The sequence below is a fragment of the Gossypium raimondii genome, chromosome 4 (assembly GCF_025698545.1).
Source record: "Gossypium raimondii isolate GPD5lz chromosome 4, ASM2569854v1, whole genome shotgun sequence".
Taxonomy (NCBI): Eukaryota; Viridiplantae; Streptophyta; class Magnoliopsida; order Malvales; family Malvaceae; genus Gossypium; species Gossypium raimondii.
Window position 1 is genome coordinate 47,402,355 of NC_068568.1, and position 20,905 is coordinate 47,423,259.

The 20,905-nt window shown below is 31.7% G+C and overlaps 2 protein-coding genes across 2 annotated transcripts; both read right to left on the minus strand.

Annotated features, from left to right (window-relative positions):
- Positions 1–488: 488 nt before the first annotated feature.
- On the minus strand, positions 489–12,363 carry LOC105780401 (glutamine--fructose-6-phosphate aminotransferase [isomerizing] 1). The gene is made up of 11 exons (XM_012604711.2): positions 11,970–12,363; positions 10,789–10,961; positions 7,124–7,232; positions 5,592–5,737; positions 4,276–4,440; positions 2,402–2,765; positions 2,056–2,306; positions 1,871–1,985; positions 1,496–1,751; positions 1,243–1,411; positions 489–907 (listed from the first exon to the last, which is right to left on the minus strand). Exons 1-11 carry the CDS (start codon positions 12,223–12,225, stop codon positions 824–826), a joined length of 2,088 nt encoding a protein of 695 aa, XP_012460165.1. The 5' UTR covers positions 12,226–12,363; the 3' UTR covers positions 489–823.
- Positions 12,364–19,037: 6,674 nt separating this feature from the next.
- LOC105780414 (flavonol synthase/flavanone 3-hydroxylase) lies at positions 19,038–20,495 on the minus strand. Its single transcript, XM_012604728.2, has 3 exons — positions 20,015–20,495; positions 19,579–19,906; positions 19,038–19,397 (listed from the first exon to the last, which is right to left on the minus strand). Exons 1-3 carry the CDS (start codon positions 20,479–20,481, stop codon positions 19,185–19,187), a joined length of 1,008 nt encoding a protein of 335 aa, XP_012460182.1. The 5' UTR covers positions 20,482–20,495; the 3' UTR covers positions 19,038–19,184.
- Positions 20,496–20,905: the final 410 nt, after the last annotated feature.

Here is a 20,905-nt window from a genome sequence, read left to right on the forward strand (position 1 = left end):
AAGGCATTGTAAATTAATTAAATGCACACAAAAATTGATAAAAAAAAAATCAATTAGATTTATAAACTACATGGATTTGATATCTTTATCATTTAAAAAGAAAATTTTATTGAAAAAACGTATAAAGGTAAATATATATATATATTTACACAGCAAGTGAATCCCTCAAATGTAGTAGAACCATAAATTTAACATATCTTAACCATTCACCAAACTTTACTCTTAAAAGCAAAGCTAACAATTACCTTCTACAACTGCCGGCACTTGAGTAGTAATCAAAACTCCCCTCAAACATCTAGATGACATACATTCAAATATTATTATTATTCCCATCCTTGCCTCCAATATTGTATTGATTAAAAAAGGAAAAAAGAAAGTCCACACTGATTCTGCGAGATACCAGCAAACTGAGTTTGAGAAAATTACTAATCTCAAGTCACCTGCTTTTATCATTGGCTTAAAGAACGCATTAATATAGATGTCGACACTTGTGAATCAAACATTCTCCCCGCTGTTATTGGCTTTATTTAACAAGATTGAACTCAAGAAAAGGACCAAGAATTAATAAAATGGCTGTATTTCTGGTTGAGCCATTTCATTAAACATTATGTCATATAGTCCCAAAATTTTTAGTATGAATGTCTTTCTAGAGAACTGTAAGCATAAATGATAAAACCATCATTACTTTTAATTCAGAAATACCTAATTAATTCATCTTGCAAATAATTTGAAAAAGGAAAAATAAGAGGCAAAAGAATGTGTACTGTGTCACCCTCCAATAATTTGCAGAGGTGCGTGATTGAAGTTCATCAGTAAGCATTCTTCACTGTGTGGTCACGCTTTTTGCAAGATTCCGAGGCTGGTCAACATTGTATCCCCTTAACACAGTGAGATGATACGCAAGTAACTGCACCAAAATATGCAAAGTTTATGGTTGATTAGCATATTAAGACTAAAAAATTTGCCTTAACAACGAGAGCTTTGCAATGGGTACCCTATACACAGATACCTTGCAATAGCCAACTACTATATTTATTTTAATATATTTTTATTCATAAACATTTTATTATTAATGTAATAATTAACTATACGTATGTAAGAACATAAAGGAATGCAGTTGTCTTGTCACTTACAGAATGCATAACGCCCATGATTCAAGTATAGTTCACTAACATACATTATACAGTAAACTGCAAATTTCATGATAAGCAAACAAAGCTAAAATAATTATGAGAATGGTACCTGAAATGGAACTATATTAACCACAGGTTGAAGACAGTCCTCAACCTGAGGAACTTCAATTACTCGACAGCCGCCTCCAGGACACACTGATGCAGCATCTCCTTTTGAACACATTACTATCAAGCGTCCTTTCCGGGCACGTAGCTGCTGAATAACTGACTGCTGCTTACTATTGGCAATCATGAGATGTCAGTGCCAAACAATTTGATGTACTAAGATAATATAATTTCTCCCAAATAATAACCACACAAACCTGAAGCAAGCATCATGGGTAGCAATCACAACAATAGGAAGATTTTCATCAACTAATGCCAAGGGACCATGCTTCATTTCACCAGCAAGTATCCCCTCACTATGCATAAGGGCAACTTCCTTCACTTTTAGAGCACCTTCCAAAGCAGTTGCATAATTGTATCCTCTCCCGAAGACAAGAAGCGACTGTTCAGCAATCAATAGCTTTGCAAGATCCTTCATTTCCTGGTCAAGCTTCAGTACCTCTCTGATTTTATCTGTAAAATCAGAATATAACACAAAATTAGACAGCCACAAAAGCAAAGTGAAAAGGGGGACATCATAATAAAAGAAATAAAACAAAAGCATAGTAAAAGGGGCAAGATTTTAGACTAACTTGGCAGGTCAAATAAACCATCTATTATAGCCTCTCTCCTCTCTTGCTTAGAAATTGTGTCACCTCCAATTGCCAAAGCTAACATGGCCATCACAACTATTTGACTTGTATATGCCTATCAATAACAGCATGAGTTTTTTTAACTAAAAAACAAACGGACAAAGATTCCTTGATCCTGTATTTACCTTGGTACTTGCAACACCAATCTCACAACCAGCATTTATATGAACCCCGCAGTGTGTATTCCGAGCTATTACACTCCCAACAGTATTTGTGATGCCAACACATAGTGCACCATTTTCCAGCGTATACTCTAGAGCAAGCAATGTATCAGCCGTTTCACCAGATTGACTTACAAAAACTGCCGTATCCTCTCTGTATATAGGACCTTGCCGATCTAATAGATCACTAGCAATTTCCATTGTAACAGGCACCCCTAAGCTTCCACATAAATCAAACAAGAAGTTGAAAAATGAGCATAAGAAATTTTAAGGTGTGCAGAATTATAATTCCCAGACAAATTGCAGTTACCTGAGAGTTCTTCCAAGATGGGTCTAGCAGCTAGAGCAGCATTGTAACTCGTACCACAACCAATAAATACAATCCTTCGGCTCCGCCTAATTGTTTTAAGGTGATCCTTCAGTCCACCCAAAAGAACAGTCTTAGCCTTGCAGGAACCTCCACGTAGAAGCCTCCCTCTCATGGTAGTTGTCAGAGATTCTGGCTGTTCATGAATTTCTTTCTGCATATAATGCTTGTATTTTCCCTTATTTATTTGCTCAACCTCCATTTCAAGAATAGATAATGCACGTTGCACTGATGCAGGCCTAGCAGAAAGACTATCACCATTTCTTCCTTTGTCATTATTAAATTTTAGGATTGATACACCTCCTTCCTGAAGAACCCAAGTATCATGAGGGGAAAAATGATTTAACAGACCGCCACTTCCAAAAATTAATCAATGCGAAAGACAAAAAAGAAAAGAAAAAAAAAAGTAGTATATCACGAGTTAACTATGATTCTGTGAAGAAAAGATGATGAACTCAAGAGCTGCGTAGTTTTACACCTCAGGGCAGAACTTAGCAAAATAAAACAGAAAAAGGAGCTGTAATGGCCTGTTTACTCCGAAATAAAATGTTAATGAGCATACTTGAATATTTCCATTCAAGACGATAGAATGGGATCAAAGTAAAATGTCATTCACTGATCAAATTCAATGTTATAGATGTTAATGGGACATCCTAGAGCAGAAGACTTGACAGTCATTTTTTGCCTAATTTGGCAATCTCAGAAGCTGGTTACAATTGCAACTGATCTTTTAAATAGTAAACCTGATAATGATAACCATCAAACCAGAAGAGCACAACATTGCAACTGTCTTAACAAAAGCATGCCACTTGGTCAGAAAACCAGCTGTTCAAATGGTTGTCAAACATCTGAAAACAATAGAAACTCCACAAGGGAAAGTGACATAGGAGCTTTATTATTATTTTTAATATTTTATTATTTCAGTTTTATTTATTTATTAAGTATTAGATATATTATGGACGGCTAGGATTATTAGTTACTTGTAGAGTTTAAAACTAAGCGCAGGAATAGAGCTTTTTTTGCAAGAAAGCCTAGTATAAATAAGTTATAAACTTTACAGTCAGCATTATTATTCTTATTTTTTTTCCGAAATAATATAAAGAAACTAGAGATTTTCTATAACCCTACGTTTTCTACATGGTTCCAACTTCTTTCTACTAATTTTTCAACCATACTTCTCTTTTTTTAGTACTGGTTTTCACCTAAACCACACCTGGAAGAAAATTGGTCAGGACATCACTTGCACCCTATTGACAGCTAGGTTAATCATCTGCAAGACAATGATAATTGGCAGTGGATCTAAAGGGCTTAATGCTAAATGTCATTTACTCACCACGAGAAGCCTCCTAGTGATTTGATTGGAAATTTCATAAATTAGAAGCCATGTACAGACATGCATTGAACCAACATGTGTATAACTTCTTGTATGATTTTAAATTAAATCAACAACTTATTTAGAGTCGATTTATAGAAAGCACCTTATTCAATTGGAAACTCTGGTGTGCGTTAATTAAAAGGGGAAATGCCTACCAAAATAGGCTCACAACCATAACCCGAGTATCTCAAACATTCCAATAAAAATCAGACCGATCCTGCATAGCATTTATTATTGGAAATCTTACATGTTATAGAAAAGGTGTAGGATAGAAAGAGATGGCAAATTTGGGATCAAATTGAAAAAAAGAAGAAGAAGAAGAAGAGATGCATATCAAAAATAACTGCAGAGTAGAACATGAAAGAGTTGCAAGATATACCAAGTATAAAAAGACAAAAAGGGTAAAAGAATACTTGCAACTTTTCCAAAAGATGAAATGTACCTTAAGATGAACTACTTCACCATCCTCGATGACCAGAACTTTCTTTGTGTGTTCAATGATTGCATTTGCATCACTTGATAAGAAAAGTTCCTTAGGATTGCCATTTTTTGAGAGAAATTTAGCATCATGAAATGCTGATCCATTGCAGACGTCATCATTTAATTCCTGAGAGAAAGCAATTTTCTTAAATAAAAACAATCTAAGACAAAGGAATATGCAACCAAAAATAACTAGAAAGTTTATGCACTGAATTTGTAACCTTGTATAATTTATACATAAAACCATAACCCATTAAAACTACAAACAGTAAATGATCAAATGAGCAAGCAAAAACTTTATAATGCTTGCACTATTGCAAGAATTTTTTATATTTCAGTAGAGAAGGGTGGAGAGAAGAAATTACACTGCATAATGCAGGCACCTCTTGAAAATTAATCTCCATATGAAGATATGGAATCCAAATTTATAATCACAATAATTAGCTTTTATATTCATGTATTTGACAGAGAAAAAGTCAAAGACAGTCATGCCTCCCTATACTTCCCTATGTTACTCGCTTCTACCAATTTGTTAGGCAATGACACATAAAATTTGTTCCTACAGTCAGTAAGGTTGGATCAGAAGACTATCAATAGCAAAAGCATAAAATCCAATCCTTCAAACTTCTTTACAGATGGACCTTTCAATTGCTCTGGCCCAAAGATAATAATACTTGTTGCCTTAAATACTAAGTCAGTAAGGGGCATAACAAAGTAATAATCCAGCAATGTCTACTAAGTCCCCCCCCCCCCTTATCATACTTGCTCAAAATTCAAATCTCCATAATACTTGCTTAGAAATTTTTATAGGATTTTAAAATATTAAGAAGACAAAATCATTTACCCTGATGAAGCACAAAAGGAATCCAAAATACTTGTCACCCATAAATTAACTTTAATACTAAAGCAAAGCTTCTAGATATGTTCTATATCCTAAGAGCAGTAATTAATCCTCAAAAAGCATTACAATCGATGATACTTGAAGTAAAATGATTTTCAATAAGTCGATAATACTAGTGAAGGAACATTACAACTAAATCAGAGAGCAAATAGAAGACAAATTATCTAATAAAAGTTTGGTAAATAGAACACTACAAAACAAACAAAAGAAAATGGACAAATAAACTGAATATGAAGATTTCAGTAGAGTAGTGGTTAATCAAAAGCACAAAATGCCACCTACCAAGAAACTTTATACGCAAAAAGTTATATATTTATAATGAAATCTTTGGAGCAGAAATCAATGATATAAGAGGCTTGAATCATGATCATACTTACTTTGACACCTAAGAGCAATGGACTACCACGCTTGCAAGCAATAAGCTCATTTGGATAATGCCGACTTTTGAAAATGAGGGCATAAGCACCCTCAAGATGCCTCATAACTTCAAGTACTACCTGATTGAATGTGACGGTCTGGTCACCTGCAGAACAGATATAAACACTATAAGTGCATTTGATTTGAAATGTCTCTTCAAACACGAGAACAAAAAGCATTTTCTGTAAGAAAATAGACTAGTTGCAAATAATGTACTTGGAAACCAATGAAGGCAAAAGGCAACAATACACAATAAATGCCTGATTAATATAACGTGCAGTGATGGTAATAGAAAACCAGGCCATTGATCTGACATCAAGTCAGTGTTTCAATCTCATTATTTAAACTAGATATTATGAAAATTTTCAGTGGCTTTTCATGATTAAATTAAATATCATGAAAGATTTGGAACTGAATATTGTTATTCTTGAGATGGTGGCATGATGGTCATGCAAACAGGTTATCAAACATTGAGAGTCAGTAAGGAGGAAAGAAACCTTATGCAGACGACATAACAGTAACTCAAACAACCCTTAAAGTAGTGGTGAAAGAGTTACAGATTGGAAAAAGGATAACCCTCAAGTTGTACTAACTCAATATAAAAGCAAAAGGCCATTTAAGTCCCCTTAAATGGGTACTCATTCTCAAGAAAGCGTTTACGTGAAAAATTGTTTATTCAGAATAAAACAAGCCACTCAAAGAAGCTTTGGTAGTATGGAAAATCAGAAGAAGAGGATAAGAGAATGGCAACAAAACATAGATTTTGTTCCTTTCATGAATTGTTGTTTCAATGTTGTGTTGTCCTTTCTGCTGTTCTATGACTGCTGTATGCTAACTGCTGTATATGAATGCGTAACATAACCCATGTCCCGCTTATGCTCAATTTCTTTGACTATGCTTTTTCCAACAACCTCTTCCAAGTCATTTTCAGATTTTGATGCATCCTAGCCTACCTATGTGCCGCAAGAGACAAAAAGTCTAGTTTAACATTGAAGTTTGCAGAACTCCTAGGCTGAAATATATTAATACTTAGGTTCCAGAAAATGAATCAGCATTTTAAGTACAGGTAAATTATTAAGTCCATGGCCAGCAGTTTAAAAAAGAATCATCCAGTGAGAATTAGATTTTCTAGCCTTCTTATACTACATCTCTCATGCTTGAGCTCACCAATGACATTTGCAATTAGAGGAGATCAAGTTACTATAATACTATTATAGTCATGGTCCACCAAACCATTATAATTATTAATTTACACGCTAGCATAGCAGCAGAAACTAGGCAAAGACCAATGCACTTGTTATTGCATATCACATGCATAAGGATTAAGGGAAACTCTATGTGCTAGACACTTACAATGCCTAAGGTACAAGGCAGAAAAGAAGTGCAATGTAACCAGGTACTGGGACTAAATATAAGTGAAAGAACAAGGTGTTAGGAATTTGCACAAATTGCAAGATTGCAAAGCGATAGTCATTATTGAAAAATATATTACCTTCTTCATTTGCTTTGTCAAAGACAAATTTGGCAAGCTTTGGTATTACTTCTGTGTCTGTTTCAGATTCAAAAGTGAATCCATGTCGAACAAGGGTCTCTTTCAAAACCTGAAAATACAAATAGATCTCAAAATTAGCTTACATTCAAAAATATTAGTGTGGTTTTAGGACAAAAAGTTGAGAACAAAATTAAGGTTTTAGAATAGGAACTTAGGACAGAAAACTAAGAGAAAGCTTAGGGCAAAGGGCTGCAATTTTCTGCATATAACATCCTGAAAAATTCAACACAAGTTATAGGGAAAGTATACCACCAAATACGGTACAAAATTTCCTTAATTGATAGGATTCTTGATTCAAGGGATCTCTTTATTAAAACTTAACAAAAGAAAATCAAATTTCCTAACCTAGCTCCAAATCACTAATTAACAGCTCTAAGTTCCTTACTGACGGGATTGTGTTAATTATCCAGGTCAATGATGTTTTATCCCATAATACAATCCCTCTCGAGTTGGTGAATCGATATCCATCAGACCCAACTTGCTAATGGGAAACTCAAAGTTCGGTTTGATCAAACCCTTTGTAAAAATATCTGCCACTTGTTGTGATGTAGGGACAAACGGCATACAACCTGTTCAAGCTTTCAACTTTTTCCTTTATGAAATGCTTATCGATCTCAACACGTTTCTTCTGTCATGTTGGACTGAATAGTGGGAAATACCGGTGGCTACCTTATTGTCCTAGTACAACTTCCACACACAAACTTTTTTAGTTTAAATACCCTTCCGTATTTTCTTTCAGAACATGGGGTGGATCCATGTAAACTTCTTCCAAGTCATCATTGAGGAATGCATTCTTCACATCTATTTATTGAAGCTACCAATCAAGGTTGGCTGCGATTGATAGCACTCTTATTGTATCCAGTTTTGCTATGTGTGCAAAGGTTTCAAGATAATCAATGCCCTATGTTTTAGTAAACCTTTTAACTACTTAGTGTGCTTTGTATCTTTCAAGGGACCCATATGATCTGTACTTTGTCACGTACACCCATTTGTAGCCAACCGTCTTCTTTTCTCCATTACCTCCCATGTCCCATTTTTCTCAAGAGTGTTCATTTCCTCAAGAATAGCTTTTGGAATCTCCACATTAGACAATTGGCTACAAATGGGTGTTTCCTATAAAGTATCCGGTACATTGGCGATAGCTTTTTATAAGATATTGAGTTTTGAATCTCCACACTAGACAAATGTGAAGAGACCATGGAGACCATTGATGATAACTTTTTATAGGATACAGAGTTTGACACAAGATACTTGACACAAATTCTGGTAGCTTTCTGTTTTACAATGGGAATATTAAGATCAGAAATGCTAGACTCAGGATGAACTGACTTAAAATTAGGTAAACTCGTAAACAGTCTGAGGTAAGGACTCTTGACAGTATTGAGATGTTTCTGTCTCATTCTTCTTTGACCCAGGTTCCTCCTAGAATAAAGATCAAGTTCTTTTGTACTTTTTTCTCCACTTCTCATTTCTACAGATGTCATCAGATTGCGCTATAGAATTGGAATCCAAATTTTCCTTAGTTAAATCACTTACTTCAATATTTATTAAAAAACTTGGGTGAATAGTCATGGTAGTGTTTTTAGTTTGAACAATATTAAAAAAAAAACTTAAATCTTCATCTTTTGTCTCCTTAAATGGCGTAGACTCAAAAAGTGATATCCGTTGTAACAAATATCTTTTTTTGAACCTGGATCATAACATTTGTATATTTTTTTATATAGAGCATAGCCTACAGAAACACATTTCCTAGCACAGGGATCTAACTTCACTTGGTTTTGATCCTTTATATGAACAAAGGCAGTATAGCCAAACACTTTGAACGATAGATCTGAGGTCAACCTAGAAGTAGGAAAATAATCTTTCAGAACACTTAGAGGCTATGAAAATTCAAGATTTCAGTAGGCATACGGTTTATCATGTATGTAGCAATCAAAAAAGCTTCTCTCCTAAGATATTTAGGAACCCTATTAGTAAACACAATGACCTAATGACCTTCAAAAGGTGTTTATTTTTTTCTTTGAACTATGCCATTTGCTGGGGTTTTCAGTGCATGAGCTTTGATCTACTATACCTTTCTCTGAGAAGAAATCCCATAATACCTAATTAAAATAATCTCTACTATTATCACTTTTAGAATTTTTTATATTTTCCTGAAGTTGTATCTGTATCATTGTGAAAAAATGCTTAAAGATACCTTTTACTTCAGATTTATCCGTAAGTATGCCCAACTAAGTTGCGTTGCGTATGATCATAAATAAAAGTAACAAACCATTTTTTCCCAGACATGGTCAAAACCATAGGTGGTTCCTAAACATAACTAATTAGCATAAATGAACGGTGATATTTAGCCAATTCACAAATCTCACACTAAAATGAGGAGAGACTTTTTTTTAAAAAAAATTAGGAAGAAAATGTTTTAAATGATAAAACTTGGATGTCCTAATCTATAATGCCAATGCATAATGTCGGATAAGGTAATAATATGTGAGTGTTTGAATTTTGGTAAAATGTTGTAAGTAAGTGTTTAGTTGTTGTGAGTAGTAAATTAGATATGTATTTTTTAATTCTTAATTTTTAAATAGTTACTGATAAGATTACTTAATTTGATAAGGTTTAAGGTGTGTATATATGAGAGATTGTAAAAGCATTTTTTTCAGTACTGAATGAAGAATTTCTATAGATAAATTTTCTACACAATATCAGATATCATTGGTTCTTTCCTGAGTAAATTCTTTTCCCTTCTAATTTCCTTTTTCTACTAGTCGAATTCCTATTCCTTTGTTCCTCTTCTTCCAAAGCCCTCTCTTTCCCTTTGCTATTACTATTCTAAGAAATTATGTCAAGTTCCACTGAAACTAGCCATGCCATGGACACTACCATGATCCAACCCACTATACCTTCAATCCCAGCAACTGAAGAGTTGCAAAACATTCGACCTGCTTATTGATTGAATGGTGAGAATCATATGAAATGGTCACAATTGGTTCGTACATTCTTGAAGGGTTGAGGGAAATTGAGTCACATGTCGGGCAAAGGCCACCCAAAAGATCCTAAATTTCAAGCATAGTATGAACAAGACTCCATGGTGGTGTCTTGTTATAGAATTCGACGCTTCTAGAGATTAGTGATTCATGTATGTTTCTTCCTTTTGCCAAAGGAAATTTGGGATGCTATTAAGCAGACCTATTCCAAGATCAATGATGTTGCACAAATCTATGAAATTAAGACAAACATTTCAGCAACCAAATAAAGGAATTGATCTGTTATAGGATATTTGAGTCTCTTGCAAGGTTTATTGTAGGAACTAGACCACTATCAAAGCATAAAGATGAGTTGTGGTGAGGATGTTGCAAGAACAGAGGGAGAAGATTAAGGTAGAGAAAATAAGCGCTAGTGGTACATAAAAACATAACTGGACAGATATCTATCAATCCATCTATCAGTTGCTTACCTTATACACATGTAATATTTTATCCTCTAAAATAAAATATTAAATAATCAACAATTGCAGTATAGAAACCTAGGTTGCAAATCCATCAAGAATGCATAAGAGAGTTTAGGTAAGAAAATGAGAAACATCGTCACTAAAAATTTAAGCAAACCTCATAATTAGTGATAACACCATTGTGAACAACCAAGAAGTCATTCCCAGAGCCAGAAGTCTGAGGATGACTATTCCTTGGAGCAGGCACCCCATGGGTAGCCCATCTGGTGTGTGCTATACCAGCATGGGTAGTAAAGGATTCCTCCAAGTTCAACTCTGTTGCAGCTACCTCTGAAAGTACCAAAACCACCATTAATTCAACCACTAAGCCTATGGAAACACAATTAAATAAATAAAAGTGGCCATTGGAGGCAAACAAGTCTTTTTCTTTTTCTTCTTCTTCTTCTTCTTCTTCTTTCTAATATTAACATGCTACAGATAAAGAACATAAGAGAACTAAAGCTTTTTCACTCAAAATGAATTCTTCTCATAAAAAGTGATAATTAAATTGTGAGAAACAATTAAAATAACATTTTATTCACTGATAAACAAGTCATATACTTCCATTATAAGATATGCTGCTGCAATGAATGTATAATATGTTCCAAGATTTATTAAAATAAAATAAAAATAAATTGTACTATTTAATTAATTAACTTACATTTCAGCTTCAGCTAACCCCGTGAAAATTAAAGTAATAATAGTAATAATAATTAACGATATATATATGAAGGATCAACTTACACAATTACACATTTTCATAACTTCGTATATAATTAACAATTTTAACAATCCAACTGTTATACTTAATAGTCTATTCATGTAGATGAATTGAGCTTTGAGTAAATTACAAATGTATAACTATTTTTTGAATTGTAAAACATTCAACCCTTAAATATATACAAATAAAAGATAGTATTTTCAATCAATGATACGAGAGAGATATATCAAATCCATTTTTAGAGTAGAATTATTATGATCGAATAGGTAAAATATCATTCATATAAAAAGTGATGTGTGTATATAAACTAATTACAATAAGAGCATCCCTTCCTGCTATTTACTTTTCCTTTAAGTTGCTACCACTACTGGACCCGCCAAACCTGGTCTTGTAAGCCTAACTTGACCCGACCCGGTACTGAGAAAAGGACGAATTTAATATAACCGATTAAGAAGCGAGTCTGCACAAGCCGACAGGCCGACACCGTTAAGAACCCAGGCTGAGTTCCTTTTTCTTAGAACCGAGAAAATCCAAAAAATCAGAACTCTGAAAGAGAAATCGAAGAGTTAATAGGTTACCTTGGTAAACGGATTTGACGAGGGACTCGATGTTGCCTTCCTGTCGGAAAACGAGAGGGGAAGAAGAGAGAGAATTGATGGAGGATGGTTGAGGGGTGTTTGGATTGCGAGAAACTGAGAAGTAGTCATCGATGGAAATTCCAGCGGAATCGTAGCCTCTATACTCGAGACGACGAAGGCCATTGAAGAGAACTTGAAGAATATACCTTCTTTCTCTGTTCACGTTGTAATTCAAATACGCAAATATTCCACACATTTCCTTCACTCAAATTTTCCAATTGGAGAAATAAATCAAAATTCTGAGGAAAGAGGATAAAAATGTTCTGGCTTCTGATTCGATCTTTGTTCCCCTCAGTTTTTCTGGAAGAGATCAGATGGATATAATTTTGACTTTTGACTTTTGCTATTCTGACTTTTTCTTAAAATAACGGCTCAACTCTAAAAATTACATTTTAATTATTTATGTTTAAAATATTACATTTTAGTCACTGATTCGTTAACTGCAGTTAATAATTTAACGGTAAGTTAACGTGACACGTTCAACAATTATTTCAAACAAAAATTTTAGGTTAATTTATACAAATGGTCCCCTTATTTGTTCATTTTGAGCAATTTAATTTTTTTTCTTTTATGTTTTTTAACTTTATTTTTTTCTTTATTTTACATTATCTTTTATTTCTACTTCTGTTTTCCTCTCTTCTCCATTTCTTTTAACGAGTTTTTCTATGTTTTCCATTTGTTAAAACTAGTCTCTATACTTTTATTTTTTTGAACAATTTAATTTTTTTGAGTGAGCCAACTTGTGGACAAGTTTCAACAAATAAAAAACATAAAAAAGCTATGTTAAAAGAAATGAAGAAGGGAGGAAAACAGAGGGAGAAGCAAAAGAGAATGGGAAAAAATGAAAGTTAAAAGAATATAAAAGAAAAAATTAAATTGCTCAAAATGAAAAAAAATATAGAAACCAATTGTAAAATTTAACCTAAAATTTTCGTTTGAAATGATAATTTAACGTGCCACATCAGCTTACTATTACACTGTTAATGGCAATTAACGGCTTATGACTAAAATGTACAACGCGATAACGTAAGTGACTAAAACGTAACATTTCAAACATAAGTGACTAAAATGTAATCTGAGGCAAACAAGAGTGATTATTTTAGTAGTTTACCCTTAATAAAAACTCATTAATTAGGTCTGGAAACAATATGCATTAAAAAAGAAGGATAAACTACTAAAATAGTCACTTTTGTTTGCTTCAGGTTACATTCTAGTCATTTATGTTTGAAATGTTATGTTTTAGTCACTTATGTTATCGTGTTGTAACATTTTAGTCGCTGAACCATTTATTACTGTTAACGGTGTAACGGTAAGCTGATGTGACACGTTAAATCATAATTTCAAATGAAAATTTTAGGTCAAATTTTACAATTGATCTCTATATTTTTTTCATTTTGAGCAATTAATTTTTTTCTTTTATGTTCTTGTAACTTTTTTTTTCATTCTCTTCTATTTCTCCCTTTGTTTCCCTATCTTCTTCATTTCTTTTAACGTAATTTTTTTATGTTTTCCATTTGTTAAAATTAGTTCACAAGTTTGCCTCACTCGAAAAAATTAGATTGTTCAAAAATAAAGGTATAGAGACTAGTTTTAACAAATGACAAATGTAGAAAAACTACGTTAAAAGAAATGTAGAAGGGAAGAAAATAGAGGGAGAATCAGAAGAGAATGAAAAAAAAAGTTAAAAGAATATAAAAGAAAAAAATTAAATTGCTCAAAACAAAAAAAAATACGGGGACCAAATGTATAAATTAACTTAAAATTTTTGTTTGAAATAATGATTTAACATGTCACATCAGCTTTCGGTTACACTATTAACGATAATTAACAGCTCAGTGACTAAAATGTTACAACGCGATAACGTTAGTGACTAAAACGTAACATTTCAAACATAAATGACTAAAATGTAACTTGAGGTAAATAAAAATGACTATTTTAACCGTTTGCCCTTTTATTAATAAACATATAATTTTCAAGTTTTTTTATTTTATGTTTTTAATTAATAATTTATTTATTTATATAGACAAAATAATAAATATGTAGTTATATAATGAATATATATATATATATATATATATATATATATATCATTACGTTAAACATATTTTATTCTTTTAAGAAATCAACTAATTTTTTTGTATATATTTTATATCGTTCCTATATGTTAAATATTTATTTTGTTCACGTCCGTTATAGGTATGGTAAGTCCGTTATAGGTATGGTAAATTCTAATATTATAAAATCAAATCTATATTGTGGGTATGATAAATTCTAATATAAAAATCAATTAATTATTTTAAATATCATTATTTTTAGTAAATATAATTTTATATGTGAAATATTTTTTCACCTACATTGTGGGTATTTTAGATGCTAATATTTTAAAATTAAATAATTATTTCAAATATCATTATTTTTATATTAAAATATTTCAAAAACTTATTTCAAAAATCGTTATTTTTCACTTACATTGTGAGTATGGTAAGTTCTAATATTATAAAATTTCAATTAATTATTTCAAATATAATTATTTTATAAATATAATTTTATATGTCAAATATTTATTTTTTCACGTACATTGTGTATAGTAAATTTTACTATTATAAAATCAAATAATTATTTGAATGTCGTTATTATTTTTATATGTAAAATAATTCAAAATTTTATTTCAAATATCATTATTTGATTTTATAATATTAGAATCTACTATATCCATGGTGGGAAATTAAATATTTTACATACAAAATTATATTTACTAAAAATAATGATATTTGAAATAATTATTTAATTTTCTAATATTAGAATTTACCATACCCACATACATAATATAAAAATGATATATAAAGAAAATTAGATCAAAAAATAGTTGATATTTTTAAAAATATATATTTACTTTCTATATAAATAAAGCAATTGTTAATTAAAAATGTTTATTAATTAAAAACTTGAAAATAACATGCTTATTAATAAAAATCATTAATTAAAAATTTTAAAAATAAAAAGAAAGCAACACGCGTTAGAAAAAATAAAACAAATATAAGAGAAGACTCGAACCTGAGACAAAAAAATAAAAAGTACAAACACTTAACAATCAAACCAAAGAAGCTAAGTATTTTAATATAATTGTGTTTAATATAAAGGGCTTCACTTTTTATAGGACACATTTTTTGCTATGTCAGCTCTCACTCTCCAAAATCGACCTAATTCTTTAAATATCAATAAAAACGGCCTACTTTCATAATTTTCTTTAAAGTGGCATTTATTATTAATTTTGCCTTAGCATGGAGCATATTATTATTAGATTAAAATATGTTTTAAGTCCTAAGATTTTTATATATTTGAAATTTATTTTTCTACTTTTATTTCTAGAAATTTAGTCCATCTATTTTTAAATTTAAGAATATTAGTTTAATTGTTAACACCGTTAAAATTATTGTATTAAATTTAGATTCATTGTAGCATCATTTTTCTTGTTACATGACTACCGAGTGAGTATTTATTTATTTCAAAATGTCACACTAATGAATTTAATAGATAAATTTTAATGGTGTTAACTATTAGACTTGAACTTTGATATCTAGAAAATATAGGAACTAAATTCCTAAAAATAAAAGTATGAAGACTAAATTTCAAATATATAAAAAGTAAAACAAAACAAAACAAAACTTGCAATACATTTTAACCTTATTATAGTATACTTTGTTACCATCTATGGTGAAGAAAAATGTAATATTAAAATTATATAAGTGTTAAGTATTCTAGAACTTTAGTCTTGCGATTCGTGCGGCTTAAGTAATTTCTTTACTTCATATGTGTCTAAGTCAGCCTAACTCTCACAAAAGTGAGAATTCTTGATAGAAATTCTTTTAAGGCATCAAAAATCAATGAAAACAACTCAAAGACAAAAGAATGAGTCACATAAAAGAAACAGTACTATCGAAAGAATAGAATAGCCACATAAAAGCAACGCCTACAAGGTGTTTGAGTAAATGCTCTCAATTAGTATTCACTACTAAAGAATGAAATACAATGGATGATATAAATGTAGGGGGAGACCTCTATTTATAGTTGAGTTCCCCAAAATCAACAGTACAAATTGAGTTACATCGATGGTCGAGATTAGAATCTATCTACAATTGAGAGTCCTAAGAAATTTAAACTCCATACATCTTATCATTTTAGAATTGTTGGACCAAATTGAGACCATAATTCGTCACCAATACTTCTCCTAATAATTCTTTCTCTGAAGGTATTTGATCAATTAAATTCTTATGCTCTTTGAAATTTTCTCTTTAAAAAAGACAATTAAAAATCCTTGAACAACAATAACAAATTTCAGTTTTCCCATACAATTAGAAAAGAAATTACAAATTCATGTACTTAAGTAATTAAAAAAAGTAATAAATTGCACTTAAAATGTTACTTCTCAATAAACTTTTTTGTTTGAAAACTCGTTCTACCTATATTGCTTTTTCTTTGTTGTTAAAGGCTTTATTTTATGTATATGTTGCATTATCAATTGGTCTTGATTAAGGATGCAACTACTCTTAGTTACCATCATTCATCGATTTGTAACTAGTAGAATTAGACAAAGTTAAAATGCATTCTTTCATAATTTTGCAAATTAATTTCACTGAAAACAAATTATTACCTGATTGATAGTAGATCTTTGTGGACAACCCAGCTAATTATGTCTTGGTTGTTTACATATGCTACAAGTCATCATTCTACCAATTTTGGTTAGCCTATTTGTTTTCTTTGTCTTATTAGATTCATCTTCCACCATCTTCACCTTCTTCTTTTTTTAGGGAGGGGGCCTTCTTGGCATGACATTGAATTTCATTGGTGATGTTTTTTTCATTTTAAGTTTTTTCCCTACAAGTCAGGTCCATTTATTGGTTGTAAAGCATACTCATATGTCCTCATGTACATTTCTTTGGTATAACATATTGCCAAATATTTCTCTAGATCCTCTTCCTTATTTTAAATGGCACACACAACATGTGCACATAGGATTCCTGGCAAGTCCCATAATCTACATGAACAAGTCATCCTTTCTAAGTCCACAATATTTGATATGCATAATCTCCATTGATATGCACATTCCACTTAGTAGATTCTTTTAAGCTCTTATTAAGCCTAGCTCTAATTAAAGGACCACACAACCCTTTCTATCCAAGTATTGCTTTCCTTTTACTAACAATCCATTCCATGACAACTAACCTAATATCATTTAGCATACTTATTATTGGTGTTGACCTAGCACGTATGATGCTAGCATTGAATGCCTCGGCTAGGTTGTTATCTACTGAATTACATTCAGCGTTATAACTGAAACATGCTTTGAAAAACCTTGTCTCATCTGCATCTAAAAGAGTTGCAATTGCCATCTCTTTTTATTTTTCAAGAGCAATACACATTTGTTCAAAGCATGGTACATTAGTGGCTTTCACACATACTTAAAAAGCATTTTGCAAACCCTTTCCTCTAAACCTATTTCGACCTTTTTAAACCCAATTTTCCCATACATGCCTAGCACAAAACCTATGCTCTGCCTATGGGAATAGTAGTTTAACAACTTTTTTTAACCCTTACAAAATTAAATTAAAATATAAAAAAATATGATATACTATAAACTATGCAAATCAACAAATTAATTAAAAGCAATATTACCTTTTGTTGATCTAATATGAATGTCCACCCATATCTATTAGGAGTGCCAATGTCTCTTTTCAAAATCTCAAGAAACCAAGTCCATAATGTCGTAAACTCGACCTTCACAACACACCATGCTAGAGGAAACATTTGGTTATTTGCATCCCTAGCCACAACGATTAGTAACTCCCCTTTATCTATTCCTTTTAAATAGCACCCATCCAATCTTAAGATAGACCTAATCCGGCTAAGAAGCCTCTTCTCAAAGCATCAAAACAAGTATAAAACCTTTGGAATAATGGTTGGAATCTAATAGCAAGCCTTTCTATCTTAATTTCAATTGTACTCCCTTTATTAGATCTTCTAAACTCTTCTGCAAAATCATATAAAGCCGCATACTCTTCAATCACATCTATCTCCATCTCTTTTAGTACCTTTACCTTAGTTCTTCTAGCCTTAGTGATGTTGATATACATTACAATGTTATAAGAGGTTCAACAATTTTGTAAGAGATTCAATAATTCTGTAAAAAATTCAATAATTCTATAAGAAATTTAGTATTTTTTTAAGAATGTTAGTAATTTCATATGTTAATCAATAGTTTACAAAGTTAAGAAATTAGATAACATTATAAAGTCGTAAGAGATTCAATAATTTTATAATAAGGAATTCACTAATTTTCTCAAAACTTTATTACTTTCTAATAAATTTAGTAAAAAATTACAATCATAATAAATTAAGTAATATACTGAAAATACTATAAAATTATAAATAATTTAATCTTCTACTACTACTAACAAATTATAACTCACCATAAACTCTTTCTTTTTAAGAGCTCACCCTTGAACTCTCCATTTTTATGACATGTGTGTATGAAAAATGAGAAATTATTTTATGGACCCTTCCACTACATCATCTATGGTCCTTTTCCAATTATTTAATGACATTTCAGCAATTGTTTCCATGTTATTGATGCATAATTTTGGTAATTTTTTTTACCCTGAACCCCTAACCCTAACCCTCAAACCCAAAATCTTAAACATCAAACCTCAAATCTCGAACCCCAAAACCCTAAACCTTAAACATCAAATTTCAAACACCAACCCTTAAACTCCAACAAAAAAATTAACTAAAATGTCATTAAATAATTGAAAAGTGGCTATGAATAATGTGGTGGGAAGGGTCAATGAAATAATTTCTAATTAAAAATATTTTACTCACTTTTTACCAAACATATTACAAATTAGAGTTGTCTATCATTATCAAAACAAAAACTCTTTTTACTATGGAGAATTTTTTTTTATTAAATTAGAAACTTCTATTACATATAAGAAAATACTGAAATTTTGGGCATACCCCACGCAATTTTCTATTTTGGGCCAAATACAACACACAGTTGTTTTTTTGATACAACAATACACAGTTATTATTGCATAATACATAAAGAGAAAAATAATAGGGCATGCAATTCATTAATTATATGTATATTTGTGGGTTCACTTACTGGGGTAATTTGTTAAGTTTACAATAACTATAGTCCTTGAATTTCTTGGGCTTATATTTAGGGGGATTTTGAGGATCAACAAGCTGAGGAAGTGACCCAACCACAAATTCCCCTGGAGGCTCCAAGAATACAGGCCATGACATCCTTGTTTTCTTCTTATCTACTGTTGTCCGATGCAACACTGACTTGTACTTTCCATTGCTTAGTATCTACATTTATTATATTTACAACAATTACTTTTAAATCCTATAAAAATTACCTCACATCTAAAACTGCATTTCAAGTAAAAAAGCTACATTAAATATCAAATAAATTAATGCATACACGTTGAAGTATGTTTAAACTGAAAAAAATAATAAAAATTCCATTGAATGAGGAAAATGAAGAAACCTCAATTTGGTCGCCAATGTGAACAATGAGGGCGCCAGGGATGTACTTGGCGTCAATCCAATGGTCATCCTTGAATACCTGCAATCCAGGGACCTCGTTGGGCACCAACACAGTCATGGCAGAAAGATCAGTGTGGGAAGCAACCCCAAGAGTAAGATCAGGACGTGGACATGGCGGATAATAGTTTATCTTCATCAGATACTCAATCTCCTCTCCTCCTGCTCCTTCTTTCAGGACATCTGCTTCAAGCCCAAGCCCTATTGATAGCCATTTAAACAGCTTATCCACCACCTTTCTCACCTCTTGCGCATACTCTTCGTTCACCGCTCTACCACCAAACCAATAATGTTTTTTTATTTTATTTATTTATAATCTTATTAAAAATTAAAGCACAAGAAAAATGATTATATCATGCATAAACTATGGGTTTAATCACCTGTAAGAAGGAGGATTTTTGGGCCAGAACTGGTGGTTAATACATGAAGCAGGCCATATCCTGTGGAAAAGGTAATCAGACCAGTTCTTCTTTCCATTAACATCTTCCCCAACCTTGCTTCCATACCCTTCAATGGTGTGTGCCCTAGGAGGCTTAGCATACACCTCTTTCTCTTCTTGTGGTAGATTGAAGAACTGCTTTCCAATTAGTTGCAGTGTTTGGATTAGATCAAAGGGTATCCCATGGTTCACAACCTGGAATATCCCCCAATCTCTGCTAGCATTGGCAATCAAACGGATGATATTATCCTGATCAGGGTCGCTGAAATCGATTACAGGGATATCAGGGATGGGACCATGAAATGTTGTAATTGCAGGTTGTTCATCCTCGGGTCGAATAAACTCTGTTGGGATATTGTCTTCAGTTAGAGATGATGAAACAATGGCTTGGACTCGCTCCACCTCCATCTGACTCCTCTTTTTATCCCTTTAGAAAACTGCTTCACCTAGCCTTTACGTGTTCCCTTATTTATAGCAAATGTCCTAGTAACATAAAAATAAACAAATAAATCACGTTCAGTTTCCCTTTAGAGTTCCACCTAATAGAATTGGGACTAACCTTGGATTGAATCGAATCGAATCAAATCGGGTAAAAAAATTTTAATTTTAAAATATCACCTAAGATAATGAATTACATTTGTATCTTGAATAAAAATAAATAAATGAAAATATTATTATGACTTTTTTTTCCTTTTAAATGAATATATTTCTATTAATTGATCATTATTTTTTAGTGAATATATATTCTATTTTTAAATTTATTGTAATAAAAAGTACTCCAATTATCTTTGTAATATATAAATATAGAGATTACCCTATTTTTGTCATGGCG